Genomic DNA, 21,332 nt, shown 5'->3' on the forward strand with positions numbered 1-21,332 from the left:
GCCATGTTATTCACAGAATCTAGGCATTTAATTTCAGTATAGAATGTAGCTAGTCCGATAATCGAGAGCATCGAATGTTTCTTACACGCCTTTTGTCAGGCAGAATGGCAGATTGTTTATTTAGTGTTGCTGCCTTTTGTTAGGCAGAATGGCAGATTGTTTACTCGTTAGTGGTTGTTTCTGCTTGCTTAATGCTTAGGCTCTTAGCACTTAGCAATACGTGACACATGAATATGTGTTAAACCGAAACCGTACCGAACCAAAATAAGAAATATTAAACCGTACCGAAATACTTTGTAGTATTTGGTAAATACAATTGATAAACCGAATATCGAAATACCGAACCGAAATTCTTAAATACCGAACCGAAGTACCGAATGTCCACCCCTAATTCAAATACATTAGTACAACTCTCCCAGGCGATCTTACATTTTTTAAAATGTGATCATAATAGACTCTTTTAATCAATTTCATGACCGCTCACTTTGTTCAATTACTCTTTTTAGGTATGAAGTTTGTATATTAAAATTGTTTATTCTTGGCTGTGATATGTGCATAATGGACGCTGCTTCTTTCTAACATTTTCCAGAAGAATACTAAAAATTAAGAAAAAAGTTATTTAGTTGGCGGGGAGTCGAACGTTTGACCCACAAGTAGGAACAGAATTGCTTCACCAACGAACCGATATATCTATCATGTCACATTGTACCATTTATTATATTTAAACTATATTTCCTTTTCGAGATTATAATTAAATAAAATTTCCTACCGCGCGGCGTCGGATGACACCGGTTGGCTCAACGTGCCTCCGCCCCTGATAGTGAAAGTTTAATTTACCGAGCTGACCTTTTGCATTGCTTCACCTTATTCCGAAGGAATAGGCCCCGTTGGTTTCAGAACCTTTCTCATAATCAGTGAAGAAATCAAGAACTCCTGGAAGAGGTAAGAAAGCAGAAAGAAGAAAAGAAGTAGAAATAAGAAGAAGAAAAAAAAAGGAAGAAGGAAAAGAAAATTAAGTAGTGAAAATAGTGCATACCAACATAAAAGGTAATATTAACCATTTCCGCCTGACCATGATAACGCATATACTAACTAAACTTAGCATGACTTCGACCAAAACCTAATTAACAGGCTGCCATTAGCTGGAGAGATTAGCTATTGGGCAAACAAATTCAGTTATTAATAATCTTAAAGTCATGATCAACTGTCACATAGTCAATAAATAATAAATGAATGTACATAGGGTTAGTTGATAAGCAAACAAAATCATTCAAATCGGACGTACTCGTTTTCAAGCTCCGCCAATCTAAGCTCAGGTTCAATTGCTGACCATACTACTCAATAATCATAAGAACAACTACTGGATATTTATCATTATTTCGTATCTTAGTTTTTTAATCTATTAACTATTTCAATCTTAAACTAGTTAACATCAAATTCGATTCAGTATTCAAAAGGATTCTGAAAGAGAAAAACTAATATAAGTAGATTGACATGTTTTCAAAATTCCTTGTATATACTAATTGGCATTCTTTTATGTGCGGCGTGTTCGAATTCATTATCGCTTTTACGCGAGAAAGGGGACCACCCTCTAAGCTTAAGTATTCCTCGATGACCGATAGCTACAAGTACCGTGAGGAAAAGGTGAAAGAAATGTATTTAGGAGAGTGTAATAGAGAACCTGCCATACTCTGTGGATTGTTAAGGCCAAATTAATTTTGCAGCCAAATCCTCAACTCTTGCCCTATAGAAAATGAAAGGGACAGAATTTCACGAGGCAAGCTGAGGGCTTCTGTGGATATAGGACTACTTCCTGGGTAGCTTTCAAAATAATTTTAAAGAACTATATATATATATATATATATATATATATATATATAGGCGGATGTAGCATACTAGGTACGGGTTCAACTGAACCCATAATTTTCGACGCGGAGTAAAAATTTGTATGTAAAAATTCATTAAAATTACAAAAATAGTAGATATGAACCCATAACTTTAAAAATATAATGGGTTCAATGTTAAAAATCTTAAAATTGAACCCATATGATTTAAATCCTGGATCCGCCTCTGTATATATACAAAAAATATATTAGTTTTATACATATTTTTGATTATTATTTTGAGAACGATTATACAATGTCATTTTCCCAGAGAAAATGCCAGTGTTGTCAGTTATTAGACCAAACGGAGAAATTCTCAGGTGCGAAAATTTCTAAGCCCAGCCCAACATGGTCCCCATAAACTGATATCTACCATCAGAAAGAGGGGCAACCTATACCCTGTTTGGCCAAGTTTTTTTGGGGAAATTTTTACCTTTCTATACATTATTTGAAAACTTATTACCCTCCCTACTCAAGTTTCAATTTAATTATATGGTCATATACAATTTACCATTATGTACAAATAAGTTTTAAATGAGTATCCCTTTATATTAGAAATTGAATAAAAAATATCAGTTATTTCCTTATCACTTTATACTTGCCCACACTCTCTCTCTGTCTATGTTTCTATCTCTCTCTCCCTTCGTCTCTCTACTCTCCTTCTCTGTTTTTTCCCCCAATATTTCTTCATTTGATATATTTCAGATTTCAAAGTTGAAGTTGAATATTCTCAGATTTTTTAATTGAAACTTTACAAATTTTAGTTTCCTTTCTCGACTTCACCAATAAAAGACTATAGAAGTTCTCAGGGAATTCATTAGAGGAATGTTTCCGATAAAAATTATTTGTTCTTGCATATCCCTACTGTTTTTCTAAATTAATCCCGCGAATACATATAATTCAGAAGAATATGTGAGTGATTCATGCACAACATCTCTTTCCTTTATCAAGGGTTCGACTAATTTATATGTTTTCACAAATAATTAAAATTCAACTTCTTGATCTGTATCTTCAATTTTTGGAAACTTATAAAGTTCTTCCGTCAAACCTTGATCAATGAACTTACAAAATCCTTTAAATTGTATCTGATTGACTTTCAATGCTGAGACAATTGAAGTAATCGACTTAAATGATTAAATCAATTTTCCCGTTTAAAATTTTTGGGATGAAAATTCCTATCTTATTTTAAGTTAATTATTGCTAACCCATTTGTTGTGTCGTAATCCTTGAATTTTTGTGATGAAAGCTGTTACTGGATTTGATTGCTAAATATTTTCGATATGGAGAAAAGAGGGGAGAGAGGAGAGAAAAAAAGGAAAGGGGTGTAACTAAATCCCTTGATTGAAGGCACTGATAATGGATTGGGAGCCTTTTAAGGTGAAATGTATTTAATTTGTAAGTAATACTTGTTTAAGGTGGGTAATATACAAAATTAGAATAATTTTGGTGAATAAGTTTAAAATATTGTATAGGAACGAAAAAATACCTTCTTCTTTTTTTTTTTACCAAAAGTACTTTTTTAGTCCAAAAGTGCTTTATCTCAAAAGTTAATGTGTTTGGGAAAAGAAAAAAAATGTTTGGTGAAGTTTTTAGAAGGAAAAAAAATATTTTTGAGTAGAAACATAAATAGTTTTTTAGAAGCAAAAACAAAATAGTTTCTTTTCGAAAGCACTTTTGAGAAAAATACACTTAGAAGCAATTTTTAAAAACTTGGTCAAACATAAAATATTGTTGAAAAGTGTTTTTTAAATTAGTTAGTCAAATACAAATTGTTTATCACCAAAAATACTTTTTTGAAAAGTAGTTTTGAGAAAAATACTTCTCAAAATAAGTTAGTTTTAGAAGCTTGGCCAATCAGGCCATTACATTTGATTGGCTCGCCAAAAATAATTACATTCGCTAACTAAATGTATAAAAAATATGTTTATTATACATTAATATACAGTAAATATATATTTTTTCCGACTATTAATTTTGGGAGCGGCTACGTTGTATATTTTTTCCATTAATGAGAAGCGTCTAATAGCCCATTTGGCCAAGCTAGGAAAATTAGCTTATTTTGAGAACTGTTTTTTTTTTTTCAAAAGTACTTTTGGTGAGAAGCTGTTTGTGTTTGCCTAATTAATTTAAAAATTACTTCTAAGCAGCAATTAGTGTTTGTCCAAACTTTTAAAAAATGCTTCTAAGTGTATTTTTTTCAAAAGTGCTTATGGGAAGAAGATACTTTTTCTGCTTTTGCTTCTCTTCATAAGCATTTTTTTCTCCTAAAAACTTGGCCAAACACTTCAAAATTTAAAAAAAAAAAAGTTAAAAAAAATAAAGTGTTTTTAAGCTTGGAAAAGCTTGGACCGGTTATAAGAAAGCTGGTAAGCCTTATCTCACTAACCCGTAATTTTTAACTTTTAATAGTGTCGGTCATTCTTTTGATTGTTTATTCACTTGGGTAAAAGCATCTTAAGATTGAGTGAATTTCTTGGCAGCAAAGTCTTCCTACTTTTCTTACGAATAATACTACTCCGCTGAACATGTTTAAAACGATGTGTATGTCTAACATTCCAAAGGTAGAGGTGAATTGAAGATTTTAAGAGAGTGGTACAGTGTACTCCTCTAACAATAGGTAAGAAATCACCATAAGTTCACATTTAGCTATGTGTGCTCCTACTACCAACAATATGCATCTGCTCCGATCCCGAGCAAAACTTAATTTAGAGTTGAAATGAACAACCAAGTGAAGATGAAAAGGGTAACTTTATGCGGTTAAAATCGGGTTACTGTTTGATCGAGATCGGGAGTTTGCATCTAAGGACGACTCCGAAGTAGATCGGATCGAGGCACGAAGACAAGGTACCGAGATCGGGATTCGAGGCACCTGCCAAGATCGAGATCGACAGCAATCGAGACCGAACGAGATAGGTATCGAGCAATACCGAAGATTGCGTAATAACGGAAAAATGAGATATCCGCGACCAGTCGAAGATCATGGCGAAAATCTCGGAACGGATCGAATCAAGAATGGTTGTTTAGTTAATCATGAGATTTCCTTCTGTAATTAGAATTGTACCATATATAGAATTCCTCTACTATATAAAGGGGAGTTCTAATCATTTGTAGCGACGACTGATAACAAAGCAATATAATTTTCTTCCTCGCTCACACTCTTGTTCTTCAACTTGTTGTGTTTTATCTGTCCTTGCATCAATCAGTTCGAGGATACTCTAACTCAAAGGTTGAGTTCTACTCAAATACTGGTTTGATTTACTTTATTGTATAATTCTATCTTTAATCTTCATATTTATCAATCGGTATTAAGTAAAATCACGTGTCATTAAATTCACATTATAAGTTTAATTATTATCCAATTTTGAGGATAAACAATTTGGCGCCCACGGTGGGGCTAAGGATAATAGTGATTGCTTAATATTGATTCTGATAACACACCCTACTTTACACTTGTTCTTGTAAGTATTTTTGTTTTCAAGAAAAAGCATGTCAAACTCACAACAACACCCACATATGGTAACAACGGTTTCGGATTTCACGGGAAAAACGACAATATAGTCGCCCAAGAAATTGAAGTGCCTAAGGCTGATCTCGAAGGAGTACCAATTGCAAACCCCATCGACGTCATTTCACATATCGCCCTAAATACAAATTTGGGCGTTGATCCCGAAGGTAGCGTACGTAGAGAAGGTCGATCTGGTGGTCGAAGTATGCAAGGCGGAGGAGATGGTGGAGTAAGCCTCTAATTGATATTTGAAATGTTACACGCTCAACAAGCCGCTATAGCACAATTACAAAATCAACATCGAGCGCCAAGTGGGGTAGAACCTGAAGTCGTCCACAGTACCGAGCCAATGCCGGAAAGGCCAAATGCCAATGAATCGGGGATTGACCACGTCATTATGAAAACGTTCGAGGAGCTCACTAAACGAATTGAAACGGGAGAAAAGAAAATCGAGGCAAATGACAAGAAAGTAGAGACATATAACTTCCGAATTGATCAAATACTGGGAGCACCGCCAATTTTAAAAGGTATGAACTCGAAGAAGTTCGTGCAGAAGCCATTCCCCCCGAGTGCAGCTCTGAAGCCCATTCCGAAGAAATTCCGCATGCCGGAAATCCCCAAGTACAATGGGACCACCGATCCAAATGAGCATGTCACCTCCTATACATGTGCGATAAAAGGAAATGATTTAGAAGATGATGAGATCGAATCGGTTCTACTAAAGAAGTTTGGAGAAACTCTATCAAAGGGGGCAATGATATGGTATCATAATCTGCCACCTAATTCCATTGATTCCTGCACCATGCTTGCAGACTCTTTCATAAAGGCACACGCCGGAGCAATAAAGGTTGCGACTAGAAAGTCGGACCTCTTCAAGCTAAAACGAAAAGATAATGAAATATTAAGGGAGTTCGTATCTCGGTTTCAGATGGAATGTATGGAACTACCATCAGTCACATACGATTGGGCTGTTCAAGCTTTTACTCAAGGTTTGAACGATCGAAGTTCGGTGGCCTCACGATAGCTAAAGCAGAATTTAATTGAATACCCGGCGGTAACCTGGGCCGATGTACATAATCGATACCAGTTAAATATCAGGGTCGAGGATGATCAATTAGGGACTCCTTCGGGTTCCGCTTATCTGATCAGGCCCGTTGGAAGAACTCATAGAGATATCGACAGAGAACCTCGATCGAACAGAGACCGATATCATCCATACAATGCAAATCGTAGAACCAACGGACCGGGACGCAATCACATCCGAAATGATTGAAGGAAAGATCGAGGACAGAGCTCTCGAGGTCTCGTGAGCAAAAACGGTTTTGATAAACGTGATGATCCCACAGAGGCACCACGATTATCAGAATATAACATCAGCATCGACGCTCAGGTATTGTGTCAGCTATTGGGAGAATCAAAGATACTAGATGGCCTAGGCCCCTACAGACCGATCCATTCCAAAGGAACCCCAATCAAATATGTAAATACCATGGTACGCATGGTCACAGAACTGAAGACTGCAGATAACTAAGTGAGGAGGTGGCATGTCTATTCAACGAGGGTCACCTTCGAGAGTTCTTGAGCGACCGAGCTAAAAATTATTTTAGAGATAGGGATGCAGACAGAAAGAACGAGCATGAAGAACCACATCACGTGATCCATCTGATCGTTGGTGGGATCGATATTCCACAAGGGCCCGTTTTCAAACGCACTAAGGTATCGATCACCAGGGAAAAACGAACTCGAGACTATACATCAGAAGGCACTTTATCATTCAACGATGAGGAAGCAGAAGTAATCTCAAAACCCCACAATGATGCATTGGTAATCTCTATCCCTGTGAATAAAATTTTAGATTAAACGTGTTTTAATTGATCCAAGAAGATCGGCCAATATTATTCGATCGAGGGTTGTGGAGAAGCTCAGCTTACAAGACCAGATCGTGCCTGCAACTCGAGTTCTCAATAGTTTCTACATGGCAAGCGAAACGACTAAAGGAGAAATCATTTTACCAGTAAATATAGCTGGGACTTTTCAAGAAAGTAAGTTACACATGATCGAAGGCGACATGAGATACAACGCCCTGTTCGGAAGACCCTGGATTCACAATATGAGGGCAGTTCCTTTAGCACTTCACCAAATATTGAAGTTGCCAACACCGGATAGAGTAAAAACAGTATACAGGGAATAGCATGCTACCAAAGAGATGTTAGCAGTCGATGAAGTGATACCGGTATCGGCACTTTTGTCAACAAAAAGATCAGAATCCAAAGGAAATCAGGAAGCTAAATAGCAACCACCGCTACCAGCCTTGACTCAATCGGAGGAGCAGGGAACGGACGAGGACAATGACTATTGGATCCCTCGTTCCTTCGTAATCCCCGAGGATTCCGATGCCACCAAATTGACAGTTGAGGAGCTGGAGCAGGTCGTACTGATTGGGCATCTACCCGATCGAAGGGTATACTTGGAACGGGGTTAATCCCCGAGCTCAGCGAAAAACTTGTTAAATTTCTTATCAATAATATAGATTGTTTTACTTGGTCCCATTTAGATATGACAAGGATCCCGTCGGAAATCGCTGCTAAAAAAGAAGAACAATTTTGCATAGACCCCGGAATACCAACAAGCATTGGTAGAGTAAAGCGGTACCTCTCGAGCCCGCCGCTGCTTCATACTCCAAAAGCATAAGAGCAACTCTAGTTGTACTTAGCAGTCTCAGAAATTGCGGTAAGTGGAGTCCTAGTTCGAGAAAAGCAAGGTACGCAATTTCCTGTTTACTATGTTAGTCGAACTCTAGGCGAGGCTGAGACCCGGTACCCACAGTTAGAAAAGTTGGCGCTTCCCCTAATAAGCGCCTCTAGGAAATTAAAATCATATTTTCAATGTCACCTAATTTGTGTAATGACCACTTATCCCCTTCACAATATTTTGCAAATGCCCGAACTCTCGGGCCGATTGGCCAAATGGGTCATCGAAATCAGCAGGTACGATATCGAGTATCAACCCTGAAAGGCCATCAATTCTCAAATCTTAGCAGACTTCGTGGCCTACTTTACGCCAGCCCTCGTACATGAGGTCGAAAAAGAACTATTATTAAAATCTGGTACAACATCAGGGGTGTGGACCCTATTCACAGAGGCGCTTCGAACGTGAAGGGTTTAATACAATTAGATAGTCTATCAAAACTTCCAAGTTAACTAACAATGAGGCCGAGTATGAGGCCATGATTGTAGGTCTCGAGTTAGCTAAGAGTTTGGGAGCAGAGGTCATCGAAGCCAAATGTGACTCATTACTTATGGTAAACCAAGTCAACAGAACCTTCGAGGTTCTGGATGATCGAATGCAGAGATACCTGGATAAATTACAGGTGACATTACATCGGTTTCAAGAATGGACCCTACAGCATGTACCTCGAGAGCAAAACAGCGAAGCCGATGCCCTCGCAAATTTGGGCTCATCGGTTGAAGATGACGAAATTAGCACAGGGACTATCGTGCAACTTTTGAGGTCAGTGATCGAAGAAGGCCACGCTGAAATAAACTCCACAAGTCTGACCTGGGATTGGAGGAATAAATATATCGAGTACCTAAAGAACGAAAAGCTTCCGTCGGATCCTAAGGAATCAAGGACTCTACGTACGAAGGCCGCACGATTCACATTGATCGAAGATGGAACACTATATAGAAGGATGTTCGATGGACCATTGGCGATATGTTTGGGTCCCGGAGACACCGACTACGTCCTATAAGAAATTCACGAGGGAACTTGCGGAAATCATTCTGGTGCCTAATCATTGGTTCACAAAGTCATCAAAGCGGGATATTACTAGGCCAATATGGAAAAAGATACGAAGGAATTCGTTCGAAAGTGCGACAAGTATCAAAGATATGCGCCGATAATCCACCAACCCGGGGAGCAACTCCATTCGGTCCTATCACCATGGCCGTTCATGAAATGGGTAATGGATATCGTTGGCCCTCTACCATCGGCCCCAGGTAAAGCTAAATTCCTTTTATTTATGACTGACTATTTCTCTAAATGGGTTGAAGTACAAGCCTTCAAAAAAGTCAGGGAAAAAGAAGTTATCGGCTTCATCTGGGACCACATTATATATCGATCAGAATGCCTACCGAGATCGTATGCGACAATGGAAAGCAATTCATCGGCAGCAAAGTTACAAAGTTTCTTGAAGATCATAAAATCAAAAGGATCTTGTCAATGCCATATCACCCCAGTGGGAACGGATAGGCAGAGTCAACGACCAAAACCATCATTCAAAATCTAAAGAAAAGGTTGAACGACGCAAAAGGAATATGGGGAGAAATGTTACCCGGGGTCCTTTGGGCGTATCGAACAACGTCAAAATCCAGTACGAGGTCAACACCGTTCTCTTTAGTATATGGCGCCGAAGCTCTAATCCCGGTCGAAGTTGGGGAACCTAGCATCAGGTTTCGATATGCAACGGAAGAGTCGAATCACGAGGTTATGAATACAAGTCTTAAATTGCTAGATGAAAAACTGGGAAGCGCCCTCGTTCGAATGGCCGCACAGAAGCAACGGATCGAAAGGTACTACAACCGAAGAGCCAATTTTCGACATTTTAGAACAGGGGACTTAGTATTGAGAAAAGTCACCCTCAATACTCGAGACCCAAATGAAGGAAAACTCGGCCCAAATTGGGAGGGACCGTATCAGATCCTCGATATCGTCGGAAAAGGATCTTACAAACTCGGCACGATAAACGGCGAACAGTTTTCAAATAATTGGAATGTGTCACTCCTCAAACGATATTACTGCTAAGGTACAACCTTATCTATTTTCATTTATATTTTATACTAATCGTTTGCAGGTGTTTAATCGAAGACATCAAAGGATCCTTCAAACGTAGTCCTTTGGTCTGAAAGCACGCGTTGCACTTTTTTTCCCTTAGACCGGTTTTTTATCACAAACGAGTTTTCCGGTGAGGTTTTTAACGAGGCAACCATTGTTCGTGCTAACTTTGAGCAATTCAACAGTATCCAAGGCTCCTTTACAATCAACCTCGAATAATGGGGGACATCACCCTCAGATAGTTACAAGGAAATACTTCGTGTCGGCAGGGTCTTGATAGGTAAGTTTTGTAGAGGACCAAACGCTCAAATGAATCGTGTCCGTGTAGATTACTCGAGCCCTAATGGAAAAATATGTACGCATGTATAATTTATTGGAAGAAGTATTTTTCCTTACCAGATGCCCCATGTTTTAAAATTTATATTGTGCAATCTCATACTTATGATCTATGGTGGAAACTGGCTTAAGGGTCGATCACAACTGACGTTCAAACAATTTACCTGATACTCGAGACTGCCGTCCAAAAATCTGACATTACCAAATTACTAAACCTCGAGATCGTAAGATCTTAAAAAGGCAATCCTCGATTTTATAGGCCACGGTCGCGGCCACCCCACTCGGGTACTGATACTTCGAACAAGTTAGAAGTATAACAGGGGAACAAGCCCAAAAGGCAAATCCCAAGTTAAAGACTACGGCCAAATCAACACGGTTCGGAGACGTCCGATTTCCGTTATTAAATAGGCCTTCGAATATTTTCATAAACCGGTTAAAAGAAAGGCTACCCTCGGCTAAATTTCTAAGGGTCTCGATAATATCGACCCTCGTAAACCCTAATGGATACAAAGGCATTCGAACTCTCGAACAAATTCTTTATTTTATGCTAAGGCACTACGAAATAAAGGGCCTCGATAATATCGACCCTTAAAAATCCTAATGGGTACGGAACCGCTCGAACTCTCGAGCAAATCCTTTCTTTTGTGTTAAGGACACTGACTACGATTTGGATTGTCTCCCCGGCTCAATGGAAAGAGTCTCTGTCCGCTTGGAAGATTATTCTTTCCTCCTCGGTGAAAGAGGGCAAAAAAGGTGTGTGGGAGAAAGAATTCTAAAAGGAGAGAAGATTTCGTCCACCAAGCGCTTTGTTCTCGCCAACAGCAAGATCGATCTGAGAAAATGGCACAACAAAATTTATATGATTAAACGATAAATTTATCAAGCCGAAAAGGGAGAGAAAGCCATTCTTTTTGATATGGTCGTATCAGCCTAATTTAAGAGCCTAAAAGGCCAGTTTATTTTTAAGTTCGAAGAAATCATCCTCACTCAATTAAAACCTGAGGGTCACCCTATTCCGAGTTCGAGCAAGTACTCACTCGATTATAAAAACTACACTAGTCCGATTTCAATCAAAATACCTAAGCCTCGAACTTATGAACAAAACTTTCACAAGGCATAAAAGAAATAAAGACAAGTCAGAAAGGAAAGCTATCTTTATATATATGAATATTTAAAAGGTTCGATCGGGATCATATACAAAAAATATTAAAAGTAAAAAATCCTAAGGTCCCTGATCTCCTCCTGGGGCAGCTTCTTCTACATCGAGGTCTTCCCCATTCTTGAAACCGCTCTTGCTGCCATCATCATCATCGTCATCGGAAGTGGCCAGCACTCCGGCTTCGGCTTCATGCTCTCTAGCCTTTGTTATCTCATTGGTAAGATCGAAACCCCGAGCGTAAATTTCCTCGAGGGTTTCCCTCCGAGATTGGCATTTGGCGAGTTCAATAATCCAATATGCTCGAGTTTAAGCGGACTCTGATTCCTCTCTTGCCTGGACTTGAGCGGCTTCAGCATCGGCCCAATAGAGGGCCACAAATCACATCCGCCTCGGCCTTTGCTTTTTCGGCTTCAGATTTGGCCTTGTCACGTTCAGAAGCCAACCGAGCCTCGAGCTCCTCTATTTTCCTTGTTTGAGTCGAGCTCTTCTCTTTCATGCCTTGAAGTTAACTTTCGACCGCTGATAATTGGGCTCGAGTAGTCTCTTTTTCTGCATCAAAGCGGTCCATACCTTCCTTCCAATCCAAGGACTCCGCCTTTATTATGTTGACCTCCTCATAGAACTGCTCGATCCTCTCGATTTTCTGCTGCAACTGTGAGATTGAAATGTTAGCCACCATTCCCGAATCGAGCCCATGAACTTTTAAGATTTTCATTACCTGCTCGATCAGATCTATCTCATCTTGGTGAGCCTTGGCCAACTAGGCTCGAAGATCTTTGATCTCTTCCTCTTTTTGCCCACTAAAAAGTTTGAGGGCATTTCTTCCTTCGAAAGCCCTCGGAAGTCAGCCTCACATCGGCTCAGCTCCACCCGAGACTTGGAAAATGCCTCCTGATGTAGAGCTAAAGTCTATATGAAAAGAGAAAAAGTTAGGCAGAAAATGGAAGAATATGGCATCAATAAAGGGAATCGATACTTACCTGATTCAGGACTCATTGAGCCTCGAAGAAAAGACCCGATGCATCACTCGGGCCGGCAGCATCCTCGATACTGGTAAACAAATCACGGAAGGGGTCCACTCCCTCATGAGCTCCGTCTACCTCGAGGGTTCCCAAAGCTCGGGCTTCCCGAATCGCCCCTTTGGAAAAAGCAGGGAGAGTGGGCGAGTCTTCGATTACTATTGCCCCAAGGGAGTCACTTGGTGTGTTCTCCTCGGTTCGAAGAGCTTCAGAGCAGGTCCCTTCAGATATACTCACTGTTTGTTCATTTCGGTGGGAGACATCATCGAACTTTAACGACTTGGGGACTTTGCCCGATTCCTTCTCTAATATCCCCTCAGTTTGAGGCGGAGCCTCATCAACCACCATCGATCCAACTATCTTTGGGGCATCATTGGTTTTCTTTACTCGAGCCACCAGTATGGAGCCGTCATCGTTTTCTTCTTCTTCTTCTTCGTCTTCATCCCTCATATGCCGAACAGATTCTTCGGTCAGAGGGATGGTGTTCTTCCTCGGCTTATGAGCCGTTCTTGCCTTAAGTTCTGGATCCTTGGAAGCCGAAACCCTTTTTCTCTTGTTGTCCTTCGACGGTTTCGTAACCGGGGCCGAGGTCTCTTCCTCACCAGAAGGGGGCCTCGTGACTGCATCTTTGTCGAGGCCTACACACAGGAAAATTGGTTAAGTATAAGAAAAATATTTTGATCGAATCATCAAGGACATAGGAAAGGGGCTTACCATGAGTTTTGGCCTCCCATCGGCCCCTTGATAAATCACGCCATGAGTGCTCAGAGTACGAAGAGGTCGAGGCCAGGTCCCGAACCCAACTCTTGAGGTTAGGAATTGCACCAGGCTTCCAAGTAACCGCTACATCACGGAAAAAGATATCGATAAGAAGAAGCAAAGGGGTAAAATAATAAATAAGAATTAACAATAGAATTATACTTATGCTTCATATTCCATTTCTCAGGAAATGGCATCTTTTCGACCGGGATTAGGTCGGAAGTCCTCACTCGAACGAACCGGCCCATCCAACCTCGGTCCTTATCCTCGTCTATGCTCGAGAACAGCACTTTGGTAGCCCGACGTTGGAGTTTTATCAACCCGTCTCTATAGAGGTAGGGGCTGTATAACCTGATGAGGTGGTCGAGGGTGAAAGGCATCCCCTCGACTTTGCTTAAGAAGAAACTAAACAGAATAATAATTCACCAAAAAGAAGGATGGATTTGGCCTAGGGTTATCTGGTACTGACGACAAAAATCGATGACGACAGGGACGAGGGGGCCTAACGTGAAAGAGTAAGTATAAACACTTAAAAATCCCTCTACATGGGTGGTAATGTCTTCTTCCGGGGTCGGTATCACCACTTCTTTACCTTTCCAGTTGCAGTCTTTCCTTACCTGCTTAAGGTACCCTTCAGTTATCGAGCATATGTACCTCGACACTGGCTCGTATCGACCGGGAATCGATGAGGCTTTATCGGTTTTGAAGTTAGAAGTGATAACAAAATCCCTGGGAACACACTCTTCAGGTCGTGGCTCTACGGGTATTTTATCGCAGGCCGGCCACGATGAAGAAGCGTTTCCTTTTGAGGAACAATCTTTTATGTTTTTACCATTTTTGTATGAATTTGAAGTTAAAAATAGATGCAGATGATAATTTGGTGTTTTGAGAAAATGGTATGAGTGAAAATCGTAGATGTGATGAAGAGTTTAGAAGATATAAAAAGCTTTGAAGATTAAGAATCTCAAAAGTAAAAGTTCGAAATAGTGGAGAGAGGGGCTACTTATAAATTTCACAACGACGATTCAATATTGGCGGTAGCCGACCATCGACTGACGCGCATTTAATGCATAGGAAACTGTACAGACGGGACGTTTCAGTCACTTCTGTCGCGTACGTCACAAGGATGACGTCATGATAGGTCGAGGTAGAAAATCGAAGGCTCAATTCGTTTCTTGTCATTACACTCCAAAAAAATGAGGGGACTATCTGTATACGGTTAAAACCAAGCCCACCTAATTTTACTGTTCGACAGAGACCGGGAGTTTGCATCGAAGGACGATTCCAAAGTAGATCGGATCGAGGCACGAAGACAAGGTACCGAGATCGGGATTCGAGGCACCTGCCAAGATCGAGGCCGACAGCAATCGAGACTGAACGAGATAGGTATCTAGCAATACAGGAGATTGCGTAATAACGAAAAAGCGAGATATCCGCGACCGGTCGAAAATCATGACAAAATTTCCGGAACAGATCGAATCAAGAACAGTTGTTTAGTTAATCGTGAGATTTCCTTCTCTAATTAGAATTGTACCATATATAGAATTCATCTACTATACAAAGCAATTTAATTTTCTTCCTCGCTCACACTCTTGTTCTTCAGCTTCTTGTGTTTTATTCGTCCTTGCATCAATCAGTTCGACTATACTCTAACTCAAAGAATGAGTTCTACTCAAATACTGGTTTGATTTACTTTATTGTATAATTCTATCTTTAATCTTCATATTTATCAATCGGTATTAAGTGAAATCACGTGTCCTTAAATTCACATTATAAGTTTAATTGTTATCCAATTTTGTGGGTAAACAGTAACAAATTATTCCAACAAGAATGTACTGTCCAAAACGCAGAAAAAAAATCATCTGTAGCATCAAATTCTGCAATTGTAGCAACAAAGCATAATTAATCTGCACATTCTTGAAGTGTATTGGAAGGGATAACGTAATACAAAGCAATCGATGTTTGTGGTTATTTTTCTGTCAACTAGGTGCTTGCTAAGTCGCACTTTGTGCATTACGCTAGATTCAAGTTCATATCTTTAAAGTTATAGGCCAATATCAAGAAAACAATGTGCACATAAAAAATTGAATAAAAAATTACTTGTACTATAAGATCGACTAAAAGAAAACTAATGTGAAGATAACAGAGGCTCTGTGGTCTCTATCCGCCAATTAGGTGCCCAATAACATGTACCATTAAGCATGAAAGATAAGGTTAGTAATCAATAATTGAAGTCTGTGATTTTTTTTTTCCCAACCAAACAATTAAAGTCTAGTTATTATAGCATAAATAAATAAAAAATCCGATTATTCACATGTTTTCTCGAATGTTCCTTTAACTCACAACTAGATTACAAAAAGGGGTAATTTTAACCGACTATGACGACCATTCGTGACTTAACCATCATATCACAAACTAAGCAACTTAGCATGTCTTTGACTAATAACGCATTAACAGGCTGCCATTAGCTGGAGATCAGCAACTGAATAAACAATTTCAGTTATCAAAATCTTTAAGTCATGAAAAACTTGTCTCGCCGTCCATAAATAAATAGTGAATCTATTTTAGGTGTTAGTTGATAACGAAACAAAATTCATTTAAAACCGGACCTACTTTGTTTCTCACCCAATCTAATCCCATGTCCAACTGAATAATACAAAGAACGACTACTACCCAATATTCTCATTACTTCCCAATATACTGTTACTCAATCTATCAATCAAAACTATATTTTAATCCTAAACCATATGAATTCAGTACTATATGAATTCAGTATATTAAAAATATAACCATATGAATTAAGTATTATTATTCCGCTCAGTTCAGATCAATTCAACATAAACAAATTCAGTAGTTTGATGAAGTATGTGCAAAATACCATGTTTTTAAATTCATCAAATAATATATTTTGGCAAAGATCTAAAAGAAAATTCTCTTAAATACTCATCAGCTGTTAAAAATGATTAAATTTGCACACTGATTGATTGATTTCTTATTCACAATATTAGTCAAATATTAATTTAAGGCAGCAGTTTCATCAGTGGAAACGGGACTTGAGATTCTCAATATTGTTTTCTTAATTTTCTTGGTTGGTGGAATGGATTTTTCAGTGCATTTTCCTAATCAGAACAATAGATACTTTTTTCAATTTCTTTTATCTCCTCTCTCTCTCTCTCTCTCTCTCTCTCTCATCTGTACATTACTGCAAAATTATTTTTGTGTAGACCCGATATTGGAGTTCCACGAAAGGCAAAAAAAAAAAAAAAAAAAAAAAAACACTACTATCTTGCATTGTTTCCTCCGTCTCATTTCAACATCATTTCGCTGAGCTGCTGCCATTGTTATATGAATATTTCCCAACAGTAATCTCACATAATCGTCACTCAATCTTGCTAATGCCAATACGCTTAACTACTGCATTTCTTATTGCATCAGTTTGCATGCAAAGCCCATTGTGTTCAACACCAGACATGTAATTCCTTACTTCCTTTCTTATCATATCTTGTAGAACTCCCAAAAACTCCGGAGTAAAAAACTGTTTCTCTCCTGATTTGGGTAAAGCTGGTACACAAAAATCATAACTTTGCTTAGTTTGAGGAAGCTGAGCCATGAAAACAGCTGTTGGTGGTGGTACGGGTTTATCAACGGGCGGCAAAGCCAAAGGAGGAGGTGGTGGTGATTGAGGAGGCTGAGTTAGCTGTGTTGGTTGTGCAGTCTGAATCGAGGTTTCACGGGTGCCGGATCCGGGTAGTGAGAGGCAAAGAGAAGTGGGTGGGTCGGGTATAAATGGAGCAGTTTCGATCGGTTGAACTAGAGGAGGAAGAGGGAAAATCCCGCCGGTTCGCGGTACAGGTCTATAAACAAGAGACTGGGGAAACCCCGAAAGACTCGAATCACTCAAGTCGGATCCGGAAGGACTACCCGGATTCATACCAGAAGAAAAGTTGGTACTAGGACCTACACTAGACGATCTTTTCAAAGGCTGTTGAGGAGTTTCAAAGCTTAAATCTTCAGACATGGAACAACACTTACGTTTAAGAGTAGAGTTCCAGTGGTTCTTAATAGCATTATCAGTCCGACCCGATAGTAAACGGGCAATAGTAGCCCATTTATTACCGAATTTAGCGTGGGCCCTAATTATGGTTTCATCCTCCTCTGAAGTGAAAGCACGGTGCTCCACTTGAGGGGAAAGCTGGTTACACCATCGGAGCCGGCAGGATTTCCCGGATCGACCCGGAACCGATTTGCTTATTAAAGACCAGTTTCTGGGCCCATGTTTCTCCACTAGACTCTGCAATAGCTCGTCCTCTTCAGGACTCCATGGACCTTTAATCCGATCCGATTCTTTTCTCTGTGTATTCGCCGCCATAGCAACCGGCAACCGTCAGAAAAGGTGAAGCAGATAGATTATAACAAAACCGAAATCGAGAGATTTCCGGCGATAAACGGAGAGTGAAGGAAATATTTACAATTTGACGGTGGTGGGAGGCGGAGCCTCGCCTTTACTGAACGAAGACTTGTGGGGGAGAGTGGGGGGTTTATATACTACAAGAGGCAAAGAGGATAGGGATCACCGGTTGAGGAGGTGGAAGTGACCGGTTAGAGAGAAGCAAAGGCAGTTACTACTATACAGGCTGGCAAAGGACACGCGTCAAAAGATGAAGGGTTCAAATAGACACCCATATATATCACATTACGAAAATCTCGGGAATTTTGAATTTATTTAATTAAGGAGTAGTTGGTTTTAAATTTTGGGTAGAGATTATTATGGGAAAAAAAAATTCAATAACCGACCGTTTTGGAAGCTAATAATAATAATTTTATTTTGACAAGAGTGGGCTGCTCTAGTGGTGAGTATTCTTCACTTCCAACTAAAAGGTTGTGAGTTCGAGTCACCCCAAGAGTAAGATTGGAAGTTTTTGGAGGGAGGGAGCCGAGGGTCTATAATAAACAGCCTTTCTATCTCAGGGTAGAAATAAGATTTGTGTATACATTATTCTCTTTATACTCTACTAGTGAGATTATACTGAGTTGTTATTGTTGTACGGGAAGATGAGTGGATGGGCTTTGACTAAAGCCAGGCTGGAGAGCATTTTCATGGGCTTTGATATTTTCCTATATTAGTTAGTATTAGTTATTTTTTCAATTTTAAAAAAGATTTTGGGTGGTGATGAGCTGGCACTAGACGACAAATAACCGTAGTAGAATCGGAGGACGAATGGTACTAATACTCTGAGGAAGCCAGGCTGTAAAACCTGACCCATCATAACGGCCTTCGTGCCTACCTCCACGTGCCAGTCACACGCGGCCACTTTGAACTGCCGTAACCGACTTTAACGTTTTCCTTGATTTAATTAATGATATCAGATTAGATTTTGGAACAATTAATTATTATTGTTACCTAGATTTAGGAAAAAACATGTCACGCAACTTATATGGTAACGGAAAGGTTGTTTCTCCACTTCTCTTAATCAAAAATATGAGCGGATTTATAGATGGAGTTTCAACTTAATTGTTTCAAAAGCACTAGCTTTATTTTCCTTTAAAAATGCAAATCTTCAAAAATGAGATGGTAATCTACCATAAATATCGTAAACGAATTAGGAACCAATCCATGCATTCGACTCTCATATGCAACATTCACTTCTTTATTCATACTTTTGGAAAATAATGAGATTGTCTCGCTTTTTAAATGATTTCGAAATTTAGATAGTCAAAGTTTTTTTCTTTATATAGCTTAATTGAGCTTTGAAGATCGTCAACGATGCACAAAGTAAAAACTAAAATAGTAATTTGCTCTAATATTGTCATTACCCATACCAATTATCAATAGGCAATAGCCAGTCTCTTTGTTAGGATTGATCGTTACTCTTTGAAATTTATGCAATTTATATGTATAGTCAAATTTTTCTATAACAATATTATTATATAATAATATTTTTTTATAAAATAAAAATTTTTTCGAAATTAATTTTTATGTTATATTATAATATATATTTTCTATAACAATACTTTATTATAATATCTAAAAATATTCGAAACAAACAAACACGGTTATGGAAAGGTTTGATCTTATACTGTAAAATTTTGTGTTTAGCGGTCTCAAATAACCACCGCAACGTGTTTTAAATGTGGCGAATGAAATATCTTCAATCATCGAAAACCACAAATTGAATGGCACTCATTTCGGCTACATGCAATGAATGGAGTGTGTGTTGTCGTTTCCGAGATGTACCTTTGCCAAATATCTGTCTGCCAAGTGTTTGGATATGTAATTAAAGACTTTACTTATGCTTACCTCTTATAAATAACCACAACATAGCAACAAAGAATGCAATTATCTCTTTTCTTATTCTTGCGCTATTATTTGGAAGAAACTTCTCTTTTAGACTAAAAATGTCTGTAGATGCATTGAAATCAAATTTATAATGAAACGTAGAACTAGAATTTTAACTTTAAAAATTCTAAATTCTAAGCCAAATTACTTCTTGGGTTCTAAAAAGTTGTAGCTTTGCCCACTATCTATACTAGGATAAAAACTTTTATTGTCTATATTTGGCTTGACTTATGTCTGTTTGAACAGCCTCGGTTAATCATATTTTTTATTATAAGAATCAATACAATCTTTATAAGGCTCCTCCTCCGAATAAAATTCTATGGAAAGGTTAATGTAATATCCTCATCCAATGTTTACATTATGTTTGGTTAATCTAATTTTAAAGCAGCACTACTCAAAAATTGGGAGGAGTTAAATCAGTTTTCAATTCTTCTCCCTTTAACTATGATAGTACTAAGAGATTTATTTTTTCTTATAGAAGTATTATGTTGTGTTACTTTTAATATAAATATAAGTTATTATTTTATTTTTATTTTTCATCATGTGTCAAGACAGATGAATTATCCATAATTAAGTAATACAAGTGTAAGTAAAGAAAAAACTCACGGGATTTACCTGTTTGGTAATGTGTATAATCATGCAAAATATGTTCCTTGATAGTAATGTTTACCGGCTTTTTTCAAATGATACTAATAAAGTCTATAACCGTAGACTAATAACTAACTTATTTTCTCATAATTGGTGTGTTGGAATATAAATGCTTAAATCCCTCTGTTGTCAATTGTTAGTATAACTGGCTTTTATATTTGATAGTGCTATTTTATTCTCTTTTATATTCAGCTAATTTCTTTGGTGCAAGGGTTGTTTTTTTATTTTATTTTTTTTTCGTGTGGGGTTCGTTAAACGTTAACTCGTATTTTTTGTTTCTACATAGTTTTTGTGTTATTTACAGGTGTTTATCAGTCCCAAATAAAGTTTTATCAAAAAAATTAAAAATTGGGAAACAAAAGAGTTAAACAAGTTGCATAATATCACTCTGAACTACGTATTAGTAGTTAGTATCACTTGAATCTTGATTGTGCTGATCAATCTAGTTCATCCATTCTTAGTGGGCGTTTGGACAAAAGAATTGTAAAATTCTAAAATAGGGGGAAAAAAAATTTCAAGTAAAAATGATAATTTTCATGAATATAATTTTGGGTTGTTTTTGAAATTTTGTGAGTGATTTGAGTGAAAATTTTGAAAAATAGTTTTTTGGAGTTTTTTAAATTTTCGAAAATTTCCAAATTGCATCTTCAAGTGAAAATTGAAAATTTTATGAATAAACGCTGATTTCGAAAAAAAGTAAATTTTTTTTTTAAAAAAGAGAAAATTTTCTTATGTCCAAACGGGCTCGTAATCATAATTTTTGATTGAAACATTGGAGATGACGTCACTTTTATTAGGGAGCAATGTAAAATTATCTTATACAAATTTAAATTTAATCGAACTTCAATACCCA

At 38.2% G+C, this 21,332-nt stretch overlaps 1 protein-coding gene across 1 annotated transcript; it reads right to left on the bottom strand.

The window, feature by feature from the left end:
* Positions 1–16,547: 16,547 nt before the first annotated feature.
* Positions 16,548–18,013, bottom strand: LOC104084643 (transcription factor MYB44-like). The gene has a single exon (XM_009588554.4). It carries the CDS (start codon positions 17,861–17,863, stop codon positions 16,874–16,876), a length of 990 nt encoding a protein of 329 aa, XP_009586849.1. The 5' UTR covers positions 17,864–18,013; the 3' UTR covers positions 16,548–16,873.
* Positions 18,014–21,332: the final 3,319 nt, after the last annotated feature.

Source organism: Nicotiana tomentosiformis, chromosome 4, assembly GCF_000390325.3.
Source record: "Nicotiana tomentosiformis chromosome 4, ASM39032v3, whole genome shotgun sequence".
NCBI lineage: Eukaryota > Viridiplantae > Streptophyta > Magnoliopsida > Solanales > Solanaceae > Nicotiana > Nicotiana tomentosiformis.